The 14,944-nt window shown below is 32.0% G+C and overlaps 1 protein-coding gene across 1 annotated transcript; it reads right to left on the bottom strand.

Moving 5' to 3' along the window:
• Positions 1-3,549: 3,549 nt before the first annotated feature.
• On the bottom strand, positions 3,550-14,140 carry LOC130897012 (sialin-like). The gene is made up of 10 exons (XM_057805485.1): positions 13,967-14,140; positions 12,404-12,633; positions 10,540-10,818; positions 9,136-9,220; positions 8,107-8,327; positions 6,698-6,844; positions 6,190-6,322; positions 4,812-4,967; positions 4,131-4,216; positions 3,550-3,866 (listed from the first exon to the last, which is right to left on the bottom strand). The coding sequence occupies exons 1-10, from the start codon at positions 13,986-13,988 to the stop codon at positions 3,645-3,647; spliced, it is 1,581 nt and encodes a 526-aa protein (XP_057661468.1). The 5' UTR covers positions 13,989-14,140; the 3' UTR covers positions 3,550-3,644.
• Between the last annotated feature and the right edge of the window lie 804 nt (positions 14,141-14,944).

Below are 14,944 nucleotides of genomic sequence, written 5' to 3'. Positions count from 1 at the left end.
GCCTGCTATGCTGGCAAGAGTCATGACAAACGCCAGAAATCGGTTTACTCAGTGTATGGAGAATGGGGGACGTCACCTAACTGATTTGATCTTCAAAACTCAGTAAAACAAAACTTTATGTATGTGCCTGTATTATAAAAAACGAATAAAAATTTTCTGATTCATACAATAAGTTTTATTAACTTTTGAAAAAAGGAAGTTATGCTGCCGCACCCTGTATTTAATATAGCGAAACAAATTTGTAGGACAAAAATAATGGGTCACTGGACGTGTCGAATACGCCAAATATGTTTTAGGAAAAACCAAGATTTATTACTACACATTTAATAAAATCTACGATAAAAAAATATTGTAGCAACGGGGTAACTTGTCGTAAAATTTTCACGGGGCAAGTACCAAAATTGTAAACTTGTAAATTTTTTATTTAACTATTATAGATGTCATTTTGATTTTTTAACTGTTTCTTTACAGGTGTAATACATATAGAATCAGTTGACTGACACATTATTTCATGTAATATATAGTTATTTCTGTACTTTCAATGTCCAATTTTATAAATTTGTATATATAAATTCAAAAATAAATTGTTGACTTCGACCAATGAAAGGTTTAAAATTCACATTTAAATGCCAAGATTATGTACCAAATATTATAACTGTCTATTAATTATAACGTTGAAAGCAGATATTCAGATTACTGTAAATATGTGTTTCAACAAAAAAAAAAAAAACAGAGAATTGGAATATGAACCAAATTTACCATGGATTAGGTTAAAATTTAGCATTAGCCAACCATTTGCTCCATATTTATCGGTAATAATTTTAATCCGGCTTTTTACAAAAAAGAAAGAAATACAATTCGAAATTGAGAAAAAAATCATATCAAGTTTCTTTTGCGCAGCTTTTGAAATGGGAGCCGAAATATTTGGATACATAGAATAAAATGTTCAAATCTAACAAGGATTATGTGTGATTCGAATTATTTGAGAAAAAAATGTTAAAGAATTGAATATGGAAAAATTTGGAAAAAAAGCTGGGTTCGATGCATCAAATGTTCCACCAACAAAAAGGGAGCTATTACAACAATGAGAAATATCTACTCATTCAGGTAATTTATTTATAATTAAATTCATTCTATGAACCTCGTTTTTCTTTTGAAATGTCGTATTGTACGTGCAGATATTTTTTGCAATTGATTGAAATGATAATATTTTAATCAAAAAAAATTTGAACAATTGAGAACATCTTGATTTAATTGCTTCATAATATTTTGTAAAAGTTTCACAGGTTTAATTTCTAATGATAAAAATGAATGGAAGCTGAATGGATCATCCAACGAGAGTGAAGATGACGAGAATTGGACTTTAGTCATTGAAACCGAAGTATCTGAAAATGATGAAGAAATTTAGGAACAAATCAGACAAACCAATCGCGGAAGACGACAATGCGAGCTCTCACACACAGTACCGATTGCTTGCCACTCAATTATTTCTTCTTATTCCCGTAGATCAAAAATAAATTGCTTCGACAATTAGTTCAATCGCATGCAAAAGTGTTAATGGACAATATTTTGAAAAACAATAAAGCAATCTCCAAATATAAATATTTGTTTTCATTTCTCGATTTTAAAACTTAAGTAGCAGCCCAGGAAACTTATGACAAAAATGTTATGAAGTCAAAGGCCAGCTGTAAATCATACATCAACTTTTTATCTGACATAATCGCTAAAATATATGAGCTGTAAGTGTTTTTGCTATCTAAAACTTAATTACAATTTTCACTGGATCCTACGCAATTTTTCTAAACTCAAATGAAATTTTTTTAAATGTAGTTAAATGAACGTTGAAATGAGTTATTAGTCAACTATGCTTTTCATTAAAAATTTGAGGGGCTGAGTTCACTCCAGCTAGAGAGTAGATGTAATTTAGTCGAAAATCCACAAAATGTTTCATTTGAAAATAAGTATGATGTATTTTTTAATTTTCTTCAGACACTGAAATATGTGAATTATTTTCGAGGTTCTGTAATGTGACTTAATTTCTGTCATTTATATAATCTTTCCTCGTGTTATTTTTCCCAGCTAATCATTTCTACAATTCCTATAAATGTGTCAATTATAAATATTTCGAAAACGTTTTTTCCAATATACGAGTATTTTGTTATCTTCTTTTTTTATTAAACTTGCATATCTCAGGAATGAAAGCACTGTAACTCGTTCCTGGATAGTGATGAAGTGAAGATAGAAACAATGGCATCAATAAAGCAGGACTAAAGTCACCAAACTTAATAGTATTGAAAAGGAATTTAGTCACATCAGAGATCTTATTACGTAAACTGGAAAAGAAATAGAAGGCGATACATGTAGGAAACGCAACTATACGTGTTTTCCAGAAAAGCGAGATGGTAAAGCATACAAAGAGTTAAAAAGGGAAGCCAGAAGAATCTTGAAGAAGAATGAAAGAAATAGTCTAAAGGACGCGATCAGAGATCAAATGAAAAGAAAGAAGACAGAAAATTTTATGCAATCCTAAAGTGAATTGAGAAGTGTCTCCAGCCTAGTTTAAAAGGATGTACATATTGGGATTAATAAAACTCACGAAAAGAAAGTAGTAGAGTAATAGAAATGTCATTTTAAAACGCTGTTGAACAAATATTGTTTAGAAAGAAATATATAAAGTTATAACCCCGTAGACGTCAATATATGTACAAAAATCATACAACTATGAGAGAGAAAGAGAGAGAGAAAATGCTTTATGTTCAAAAATTGCTCACAATTTGTAGACAAGAGCCTATAAATAACTAGAAAATAAACACACAAATAACTATATAGTTATGAAAATAAAAAAAGTTCACAGTATACAAACGAAAACTACAATCCTAAAATATATAATGATTTGCGAAAAATGGGAATGGATTTTATAGATTTCAATTGGCAAATGATGGTGCTTTTTTCTCAATGTACAGTATTAAGCCCTCAACTAATTCTGAACGTGGCATAGGTAAAGATCCTCCGCGTTCCTAGGTAGATAGCAGTGCAATTAACTTACTAAATAAAGAATGAAAAGTAAATATTTTGATTCTTCTAGAAAAGACCCTGTCCTACAGTTCGACTCGAGCAAATACCTAAAAGCTCTCTTCTGTAGTTTGAAGATTCACTCAAATTGGGTCGTACAAAACGTTTCCTAGAAAGGAAGGGCATATTGGAGATACGACATGAAAAAGGTGATATAAAGGTGTTGTAAAGGTTGATAAGTTTAGTGCCTTGAAAACTAATTTTAGCGCAAAAAAACGCAAGTTATTTTTTTAGTTATACTACTAGATTTGCCAAGAGAATTTTTGGGGAGCACATTCGTTAACTTGCCATTAAGTATTTTAAAGGAGCTCATAATGTACCATTTTTGGAAAAATATGAGGAAATATCTTAGTATACAGTGGTACCTGTAAGGCATATGAAATATTCATCATACTCTGGTTGAAATTTGTAACATACAAAGCTAAAAAACTAATTTGGATGGGGGAAGTTGGTGGGAGCATTAATATGAACAAAATATAAGTGTAAACAATGGTTTTTTAGAAAGAAACAAAACAATAAATATTTATTCTAGCTCTTGACTCTTATATATAGTCTTAACTATAGCCTCGTCATCAGACAGAATATTTCTCTATTTCTTCTTTTTCTGTACTAACTTCACCATTAATTGTTTCATTATTTTTTCCTTTCACAACCATATTTTCACTTTCTGGAATTTCTTTTGATGCATTCCAAGGAGCTATTACGGAATTTGCAAATATAAAGTAGACGGTACAACTGATGAACAGAATGGCTGCACTCACCCAGAATACTTTCTGCCATTGAACCGCTGTTTGCTAAAATCAAATTAAATGATCCACATTCAAATGGTTCGAAGATCAGAATATATTGAATTAGTAATAGATAGTATATTAAGGCTGTTTAGCATTAGGCCGCGACCTTATTTCTTGCGACCCAAAAATTGGGAAAAAATCGAAGTTACTGGGAATTCGACCGATGTGGGTCGATTACCCTCAACTTTTTGACACGCCACGCACACGTTTATACAAGTTGAGTGGAGCCCGATGACTAATTTGTTGCTACGTCAAAAATATACTCACGTTTTGGAATGTAAAGTGTCCTACTACAGCTGGTGTACAAAAACCAACCAATCCAACAGCAGTACCTACTATACCCAGTAATATTGCTAAAAAACATACATCAAATGACAGTCTCATAAGAATAGAAACATATTTTACATGATACTTTATGTTTGAGATTTATCTAGATTTTTATTTTTGGAATTGTTAGATTACTTGAAAATACCTTATTTATATAAAGTAGAGTGGATGTATTCAAGAGAATTCATCCAAAAAGGTCTAAGAAGTGGAAACCTGGAGATATATATATATATATATGGAAATGAAACCAAGGGAAGCATAAAGAATTTAGATAAAATCCTATAAAACATTAAGCGAGAAGCAAGAAAAATATTTTGCTATCAAGGCTTTCATATGATAAATTATCTTATAGAAAATTCACAAATTTTCTCTGAGAGCGCGATATCCAAATCACATTTATTCAGGTGGTTTTCCAAATTTTTCAAATATACAATTAACAATCATTCAAAGTACAAATTAAGAGGAGACTGAAAAGCTTTTTAAACTCAATTATCTTCAAACCCAACTAAATTCTATAAATAATTATTTCTCCAATTTCTCACCTCTGGAACCTTTATATTTCTATTTTTTGGAATAAACTATCTACAAATTGTATGAGTTTGCAAGAAATATATTACTAACATGAGTGATTTGGACTGATGTCCACAAGTCCTGCTAGTGCTCCTGTAGACATTGCTCCATTGACAGTAACTGCAAGCGTCAACATAACCATTGCAGTGATTTTGTCACAACCTGAGTAAGCTAGGCCAAGCATGAAAGCTCCTTGAACTCCATTTGCTGGAAAATAGATGATATAACATATACAATGCTCGACTCTGGACATATATCCAGGGTGAAATAAAAAAATAGCTTCACATTGAGCCGCATATTGTTAGGACAAACATAACCCACCTCAATATGAATGAGCTCACAAAACAGTTACAGTACAAAAGGTACAAAATTGAAATCTATTTTTGTCAATAATTTTAGTGGTATTTTGGATCAGTGAAACTTTTCCATGTATCAAAAGTACATTATACCATTAGTTTTTTGTTTCTATCTCATTTTTAGAAAAAAACAAGCTTTAAATCAAATTATTTTTCAAAAATTCTACACTCAGTTCAATACTTCTGATTTCTATAGATAAATAACATACAATTACTTCAATAAATGAATATTGTAAGGCTATATTGCTCCAGAAAAACTGCCCACTAAGTAATAAACCAAATTCCGACCCTTGTTGATCTCAAAAATTTTTTGGAGCTATAACTAATGCAGTCTTGAGTCGATTTTAAGTTTGCATACGCCTGAGGGTTATATATGAATCGCATCCCGAAGACCTTTTAAGAAATGTGGTACAAGTTTGACAATTTACTCATCCATTAAGGAAAATCGAAACCTCATCACAAGACATAATTTTTTATTAAAACGGGGAATACGATTACATAAATCTTGAATAATGTTTCGAAACTGCGTACAGCGATCGTGATCATCATTTAAATTCTTTATGTTATTGAATTTTTCATGGATGGTATTTTTTTTTAGAATGCGTTAACACCGACGTTAAGATATTTCTGTATACACTTCAATTTGGCGTCAAGTATAATCTTCAGCACTTAATACAATAAGTTTCTGATACCTTACAACGTTCAGCATTTTGAATATTTTTATCATGAGCACTTTCCTTTAATACCTTATCAAATCAGATACATATACCTATAGTTTCATTTTCAGATCCTATAAAAAGAAATATTTCCTTGAGCTTTGTTCAAAATATTACTTCATTTCTGTTCTCATTTTACCAAAAAAAGTGGCAAGTCACCTAAAATATTGAACTACAACAATTTTTTTAACAGTTTTAGTAAATTCTCATATTTAAAAATGGATTTTAGTTGAAGTTAAGTTTAGAAGTTGCCTAAAGTTGACTGACATTTTAACTCGAAATTTGTTTCAGTTATAGTGAAATTTCTACACTAAAAACCACCCTAGGTAAAAATATGACTAAAAAAAGGATACTCACCCCAGAATGTTGCAAATTTCCTGACATTCGTCCTTTTCATTTTCTCATTTCTTATCAAATAGTCGCCAAGAATTGAAAAAAAGTAAGCAAATAAAACTCTTAATAAGTGTGGCATTCCAGAGAGGACTCCTGTCTGCAAATAAATGAAACTGAAGGACATTCATAGATAGAAATTATACATGCCATACAAATACAACTGACAATATAAATTTTATGGCCAAACTTTCAAACGATAAGGATTATGCTAGGACCTAGCGATACCAAAATTTATTTAATTAGAATGAGACGTTCTGACTTAGTATTGACTAATGCACAAAATCTTGTATCAAAGCTGTTTGAGAATAAAGAAAGAAATTAACTTCACCATCTCAAAAAATATATTAATGGATTCCAATTCTTAGAATCTCGGAAGCAATAACTTCTTAAATGATATGGTGTAACTGTGAGTTTCCTTAAATATCATATTATTGAAGAATATACGTACAAAACAAATATTCAGAGTACTCACCAAACGAATGTCCCATCCGTGAATAAACTTAATATAAGCAGGTCCGTTCAACGTGACTGTAAATAATCCCCAGTTAGCACCTATTTGAGCCACTACTGTTGCCCAGAATGGTAAATATGTCAAAAGACTTTTCCAAGGTGTTGGTATCTAGAATAATTTACGGAACATAAAACTAGCTTCCTCCATTATACACTATGATGCTTCTCCCGTCATACAATATGAATATAGTATTTCTGCACTTTTAAAATATGTACTTTGATGAATGAATCAGAAACTTCCATTAACAAGCGTTTCGATAACCATCTTCAGACCGAAGACTGTAGACACTAATAATGTATAATAACTTCCTATCACTATAAAGAATGAAATTGGAATAATCACATATCAAAAAACTGCTGGGAACGTAATATTCTACGAAATATTTTTGGCCCTGTTTGCGAGAACGATGCGTGGAGGATCCGGAGGAATGCTGAGTTGAGACAGATGTATGACGATCCAGATTTGGAGGCGTTCATCCGGGGGGTACATCTGAGGTAGCAGGGACACATGGAGAGGATGCCTTCTGATCGATACCCGCGCAGAGCCATCTATGGAGTTCCTGGAGGACGGTGACTGAGAGAAAGTCAGCACCTTCGCTGGTTGGAGGACGTTGAGGCGAATTTGATCCGGCCTGGGGTTCGATGTTGGAGGGACCATGCTCAAAACAGAAAGGACTGGTAGTCGACTGTTGAAAAGGCCCTAGTTCTCAAATAAATGTAGCGCTGGCTAAAGAAAAGAAGAAGAATACGACGCATAGAAATCGATGTTAACGGAGAATAATTATTCAAAACAAGAGTTATAGAGAAAGGATCATTATAATATGAAAGCTAAAAGTTTATCAACAGGCGTCGTTATTGAATCTTCGACAATTCATTGTAACGGCAATTCATCACATACAAACCTAACCTAACATAACGTACTCATTTTTAAGAATAAGCCGATCATGCAAGAAGTGTCCAGATCGTAGAAAATTCAGCTTCGTCAACATGCTTTGGTGGTTCACAATTTTGGATTTGCCTTCAGATACATTGGCTAAAATGAGTAAAAATGCACGACTCTCATTAATGCCTTTTCCAAATCCATCATTATTGCGGTCGGATGAAGATCTGGCTAAAAGGTTTCTAATGTAGTCATTCTTAGGTTTCCATAGGTAAATACCCGCAGAATAAAAAGACAGTAATTTGAAAATAATATCAATGAGATTGTCTCTGCATTATAATTTTACCAATTTAATCCTTTCACTGGATGTATCTTCATCGTATACTTTAAAGACAACTTTAAGCATACTATCAGCTTTAGTAATTACTATTCATAATTTTGTTCCAAATTAAAAAATATATTTCTACCTGGCGAATTAAAAAATTTCTCACCTCTACTTTAGAAACAGTTTCACCCAAACTAGATACGATGTATTCTTTTTCTTCATGTGATACACGAGGATGTTCAGCTGGACTATCGTATACAAAAAAACACCAAGCAAGAAACCATATGGTTCCCAATATTCCACAAGCATAAAACACATTATCCCAGCCCCATCTTTCTATAATGAATCCACAGAAAGGATAAGTCAAAGCTGCACCAATAGAATTACCTAAAATGTAGAGATTCCATTAAAATTACTTCAGAAAAATGATTGTTTGCGTATACATAATTTAATTGTAATCCCCAATTTTCGTTATATGAAATAAAAAAATAATCCAAATATAACTTGAAAATGCGATGAGTGATTAAGTGGAACAACAGGGATATTTATAGCAGCTAATAGTACTTTTCGTCATAATCTATTATCAGTCCTGGAAGAAATCAAATATCTTTCTATTCAGATTGATCTCAGTGCATTTTCATATCACTGTTTTAATAGAACCGTGTACTGCGTTGCTATAGCAATGCGGCTTGATGTCATACAGTAAGATGGCACCTGCATTCTGTTGTTTGCGTCGCATGACTTCGCAACAACTTTTTTTAAATTGTCACTAAAACTATTTCGGTCGATAATTTAGCAACTTCCCTACAACGATGTGGTTTATGAAGTATTGAAAGACAAAATGATCATACAGAAAGGATTTGGGATTTCATTATAATCGTGAACATTTGTGTCCATCAGATATATCCCAATGGGCACACACCTTGGAAAAATCAATATCATTGCTTCCTAACAATGAACTTCTACGATTTGATTGTGAGTATCGGATCTGGACACATCAATTCAGGGCTAGACTAATTTGCTAAACTCCTTGTGTGTCAATTATCTTAAATCGTTTGAGAATTTTTTCTGATTACGGTCTCTCTCTCTCTCTCTCTCTCTGGAGAAACAAACTTTCTCTTCATTTGTTTTCAGCTTTTTTTATCGTTATCCCTATCCCTCATATAAACTTTAATAATGAGAAATTCTCACGTACCCGTATATGCAGTAACGAACTTGCTTCTTTCATTCGGAGGAATCCACTTTGATACAAGATTGTGTATTGAAGGTAAAGAAAAACCCTGCAATTATATCAAATTGAACTTTAATCAAGTCTCGTAATTCATTTGGGTTGCTAGAAACATTAGGTTATTGCGTTACACACTAAAATCAAAACTAACTGTCTGAAAAATAAGCGAAATGAATCCCAAGTAGTAAGTCACACAGATAAGCGATAATGACTGTGATTTTCGAATTATTAGTTCAAAAACCAGTGGGAAGCAGACCAAATATATTTTAGGAATGCCTAAAATTTCCTCGGTGAGTCTGACCATGAACTAAAGATATATTTGAGGAAAGTTGCCGTTTGAATACGTTAAAATATACCATTACTCTCTATCTAAAATTTATATGTTATTCTTTGAAGTATCATAAGCTTATATTTGTGTATAACAATATCGAAGTATATAGTGGACAACTAACTTGAATGTATGTTGATGTCGACAATCCAGTGTGGCTTTTTTTTGCATTTAAGCCTGAAGAATGTTTTCAACACGGTCTGAAAGAGGTTGCTGTACGTTGGGTGAAAACAATAGAATACGATGGGCTATACTTCAAATAATGAAACTTTTCTTTATGCCATTACACATTTTAAAAAATTGAACATTAGAAACCCTCATTATTTATGAGACATCCTATATAGTTAAATTCCTGGAAAATTGAAAATATAGAAGATTACAACGGATATCTTAGAGTCAATACATCTGTCACTAAAACACATTTATATAGTTTACATGGTAAATTGTAATAAATATGTAGGAGATATCTTTCACAACGACCACTCCATGCCGCCACAAACTATTCATTATCATTTATTACCAGCACTCACAATTACAATGTCTGACCCGCGTTTCGATAACCAGAAGACTGAAGATAAACTGTTTATCTTACCTAGTTTACCTTCAGTCTCTGAAGACGATAACTTGGTTATCGAAGTGTTGGTGTAGTAGTGGTGTATCTTCAATATAAATATACCATACAAAGAATTGGCATGAATAAGTTGGCTCCTACTTATTGTATAAGCGAGGCTTGTGAAATCATAGCTGTGGAATAATAGTAACCTGGAAATCAAGCGCAGTTACCAAAGGTTACATCGACGACATTATATATAACAAATTAGAACAAGGAACTCGTCCACAATATGGGCCGTGAAGTTGATCCCCTTGCGCTGTAATTATCTCAATTGAATGGATTGTTACTTATCATGTAATTGATAATACAGTAAGCAGATTCAAACAAATAGGTAAGTTTCTTTTTAAATTGAGTGGTATATCTACGATGTGCAATTGATTCGTTTAATCCCTGAATTAGATCTGCGATTTTAACAAAAGTATATACTTACGCAACAGAAGCCTTGGATACTTCTTAACAATATTAGATATATAGCTCCTTTTCTAGCGAACCATGGAATAACGAAGTTCACTACAACTCCAATAAAATTTGACACACCGAATACAAATTTGGTTCCGTACTTGGTAGCGAGGATTCCTCCCGGTATTTGAGTAATCCAGTGTACCCAGAAAAAACTAGCCAAAATATATCCCACTTCTTTTTCATCCCAATCAAAATATTCTTCTGTTGATGAAGTTATATTCTCTAGTTTTGGAAGCGCCGTTGCATTCTGAGAATTTTCACAATAGTTAATATATATTATCCAAGATAATCAACTTCATGAAACATTTAACAATGACACCCTGTATTTTCACATCTATCGTTTAAAGCTAATTCGTTGGGTGTCAGTATTTCCAAATCGAAACATTCTTGAGATCATCATGAAACATAGCGTGGATGATGGCAGTCAAATATTTGATAATTGAAATATCTATAAGACATTTAAGTGAGGGAATACTTTTTCAAACATTGAAAGGGATTGATTGATGGGTTATACGCCGTACAATTCCCACGTTTTTCTACACCTGAAGAAGCGATTTATGCGTTCGAATCTTATGTTTGTAAAAAATCCTTAAACAATTGCTTCAAACGCATGCAAAATTGTATTGATCTTAATGAAGGATATTTTGTAGAACAATAAAGCCATATCCACTTAAATGTTTTTGTTTTTATTTGTCTACTTTCAAAAATTGCTGCATTGGAAAACCATTTAAAAACAAAATTGCAATGGGTTGCTTCTTATTCTCAAATATAATCACTGGTTAGGTCAGCAATATATTTGACGAAATTTGTAGTAAATAGTAGAAAAATAGTTTCATCAAGTTTAGCTGAAAGAGACCCTGTACAATTTGCACTCTTTCTCTCTCTGGTTTAATGGCGCAAATATAATTTGAACTAACCTTGAAGACAACCTGGAACATCTAGCACTCCTCATTATAAAAATAAATGGTTTGACACAGAGCAAAAGTCATATTGTAAGCATGGTCTAGTTCATGTTTGCAGCATGGTAAAGAGACATATATATTTAAGAGATTATTTCGAAAACTAAGTACAGACATCCTTTCTTCGCGCACCCAAAAAATATTAGTTGGTTTTGCTGCAAAATTGTACATCAGAAATAAGAGAATTGGTTTTTTGAAAAGTATTAGAAACAAGAAAAAGTTTGTGCTTTAAACAACAAAGTTTGCCAGTTGTACCTTCCAAATCAATTGGTCGAATGTGAAAATTGTTCGGGAAATAAATTCAGTCAATATGATTATTACGCTCAATTGTCACTGTAGTCACTGAAGATTCAATATCTGTTTGTGCATCAGAAGCAAGACATTCCATCCATTCCAATTTTTTCGGAAACTAGCCCTTTACAAAATTATTTTTGATTTCGTTATAAATTTTGTATATTAAATATGCTTTTTGTGAAGTAAATGGAAACTTAAGAGCCTTGAAAATAATTGAATAAAAATTCTAAACCAGACTGTTTATATTATTAGAAATGATAAAGTCCCATAAATTAATCCTGTGCGCCATCTCAAGGTTTTAACCTGAAAAGATAATATTTTCGTCTATTGCGATTGACACTATTAATTTATTCTATTTGGCTATTATACAAGACGTTATCTGAAAAATTGATTTTTTTACGACAAAAAAAAACAGTAAAGTGTATAAAATAAGTGAGATATTGCCAAGAAGTGGAAGTTGACCTTAAAAAAATAATAATTCTTCTATATCTATAATTTAATAATAAAATTAACTGGTAGCTGGGTATAGCAACCAAGAGTTCATGCTCAAAAGACTACCTCATCAAAAGTTCAACTCACTAGATAGAAGGGTAACGTGTAATTGTGTTCATATTCAGCATTGATTGTATTATTACTTGGAATAGTATCATCAAGACATTCACTAGTCACTGAGATATTATCTTTAAGTTTCGGTCGTATCATAGATACGATAGCTATATTTAAATTCAATCGTATCATATAATTCACGGCGAAACCGATGAATACGAGATGCCAGAGGACGTCTCTTGTTCGACAACATGTACTGGAAGCTGGAAAGAATAATAGCAATCTATTACTTGTTTATGAAGATAATAATACCATCAATACCACACTGTATTAACTGTGGTATTCAAAATAATGGGAAAAAACGACAACGTTGGTAGGATACAGGTAAGAAAGAGTAAATTGCATACTATAAGACCGGGAACCGAAATTATTGACCGACACTTCAGAAGGTAGAAGGAAAATAAATATGTAATATATCAGAAGAGCCTCAAAATAATCGATTATTTCACCAGTAGTAATTTATGTATAACCAGAATGTAGATCGAGATACTAGTGAGACAATAATCGATTATTTTCGATTGCTTGAGTGGTATTCGTTATGATTATATAATCAACAGACTAATGATAATAAACCGGTTATTTTGTGTTGATATTGAACGTACAATTATTGGTAGTGCACGGCAGCTTTTGTTCAGTTTTTGATTGATATGATATTCCTTGTTCATCTTCAACTATGACTTAAGAGACTCAGTCGAAGAATTACCACTTATTTGACTTCCTTGGTTCCAAACTATGTCAAATTGCTTAGGTACAGATGAAGAACTATTGGACTATTTTTAAATCAAATTTTTTTCTTCATCCAATCCGGATTAGGAGTTGAGATCAATCCGTATGAATATTCGGAGTTCTTTTCCTGAACATCTTTTGAAATAGATGAACTGGACACTTGTCTTGGCTTGTTGATTTATGTCAACAATTTAGATGCAGTGATAGGGTTTTCTTTGCCCCGTGAAGTTTTGGAGAATATCGAATTGTATTGAATACAATAGTAAAGTCACTGCAAATGAAAAATTCTTATAGACATCAGGTTGATCCATTGCCACACCACGCAATTTCCGCGGCAGATTTATTTTGTAAGCAATTTGCACAATCTTCATCTTTGTATTTAATTTTACTGAAATTAGCTTCGCTTGTAATAAAACAATTCTTAATGATGGGCTCTTTATTTATCTAAGTTTGTGAGCCGATTATTATTTTACAAATTGAGATCATCTTTGATAACATTTTTGCTATTTGATGATCGGTATTATACCTATTTACTATTATAGTCGTAAATAGAATATAGTCTTCAACTTGCGGTAATGTGTTAAATAAAATTGTATTGGAATCCTTTGGAAATTGATCAGATCTTCGGAAATCAAAATAACCTATTTTTAAAAACGATCAGTAGATTATTACAATATTTTTCTACTGCCAACATTGTTTTTCTAAGTGTAATAAATTATTTTTGTACATCAAGGTAAAAATACTGTTCCAGGTTTCTATGTGAATAATAAATTTACACTAAGTACATATAAAAAATATTGAAATAAGTACCTTCAACATTTGTATTTCCCATTATAATATCGCTCCAATTCTAAACTGTTGTTCTTATGTAACTTTTCAAATATAACATTGAATATAATTATTACTAGTACTATATATAATATAATATATTTTTTAAGATAACAATGAACATCCTTTCTAGACATTGTAAGTCATTTATCAACTAAACAATGTATACTTATTAGGTAAGTTTTGCTGCTAGGCATATTAATGTTTATAAAGAGCTTATTAAATACGACGTGTGAAAGCGAAGTAGGAAAAATTAATTTCGATTGCTATACATATAATAGAAAAATGAAGACGAATTGAGATTCGTCAAAGTACTCATAAAATGCGATCTCTGCCTTCAGCCTGCTTTAAATAATAGGTACAACACATAATTCTTAAAATAGGAAATATAGGCTTGAAATATATCGTATGAAAAGACTGTCCATTAGGATGGAACTTAATTATGACAAACATAAACAATGTTTTCGTTTTGACTTGTAATAGTGAAATAAAAGTTCATTTTTGTTATTGAAACTAGTACATTAAATATACAATGCAAAATAATTCGCTTTTCGATGCCGCAAAGGTGTCAATATTTGTTAATGGAACAAAAAAATACCAAAACTTGTCAAAAAAAGCTTTCAACTCATATTTTCTTATACTGAGCTAAATATTACCAAAGAAGTCACCACGAGAAGGAGGCTCCAACACACCCTGTCTAATTTACCGTCTTGAAATCTTTTTTTGTCTCATACTTTGGCATACTATTTCCTGATTTCAGTTTTTCCAAAATAAAACCATGTCCTGATACAGCTAGTGCGGCTTGGGTAACAATTTTGACACACACCCTGGGAATGGCAGAGAAATGCTGGAAGCTCTGGGTCATATCCTGTCCGAACCATTTTCTTAATTCCTTCATTGGTCAGTCGCAACAAAATAGGAGGTTCACTGCATTTGCAATGATTCCAATTTATCAAATCC

The sequence above is a fragment of the Diorhabda carinulata genome, chromosome 8 (assembly GCF_026250575.1).
Source record: "Diorhabda carinulata isolate Delta chromosome 8, icDioCari1.1, whole genome shotgun sequence".
Taxonomy (NCBI): Eukaryota; Metazoa; Arthropoda; class Insecta; order Coleoptera; family Chrysomelidae; genus Diorhabda; species Diorhabda carinulata.
Note: the sequence above shows the minus strand (reverse complement) of the source record. Positions and strands in the feature narration are given on the sequence as shown.

Excerpts from the sequence above, each read along its gene's own strand:
- LOC130897012 (XM_057805485.1), bottom strand. The coding sequence starts at position 13,988 with ATGGGAAATACAAATGTTGAAG. Across the intron at positions 6,845-8,106 it reads AAACTGTTTCTAAAGTAGAG|ATACCAACACCTTGGAAAAG; the intron begins GTGAGAAATTTT and ends AAATTATTCTAG. Across the intron at positions 3,867-4,130 it reads GACACTTTACATTCCAAAAC|CAAACAGCGGTTCAATGGCA; the intron begins GTGAGTATATTT and ends ATTTGATTTTAG.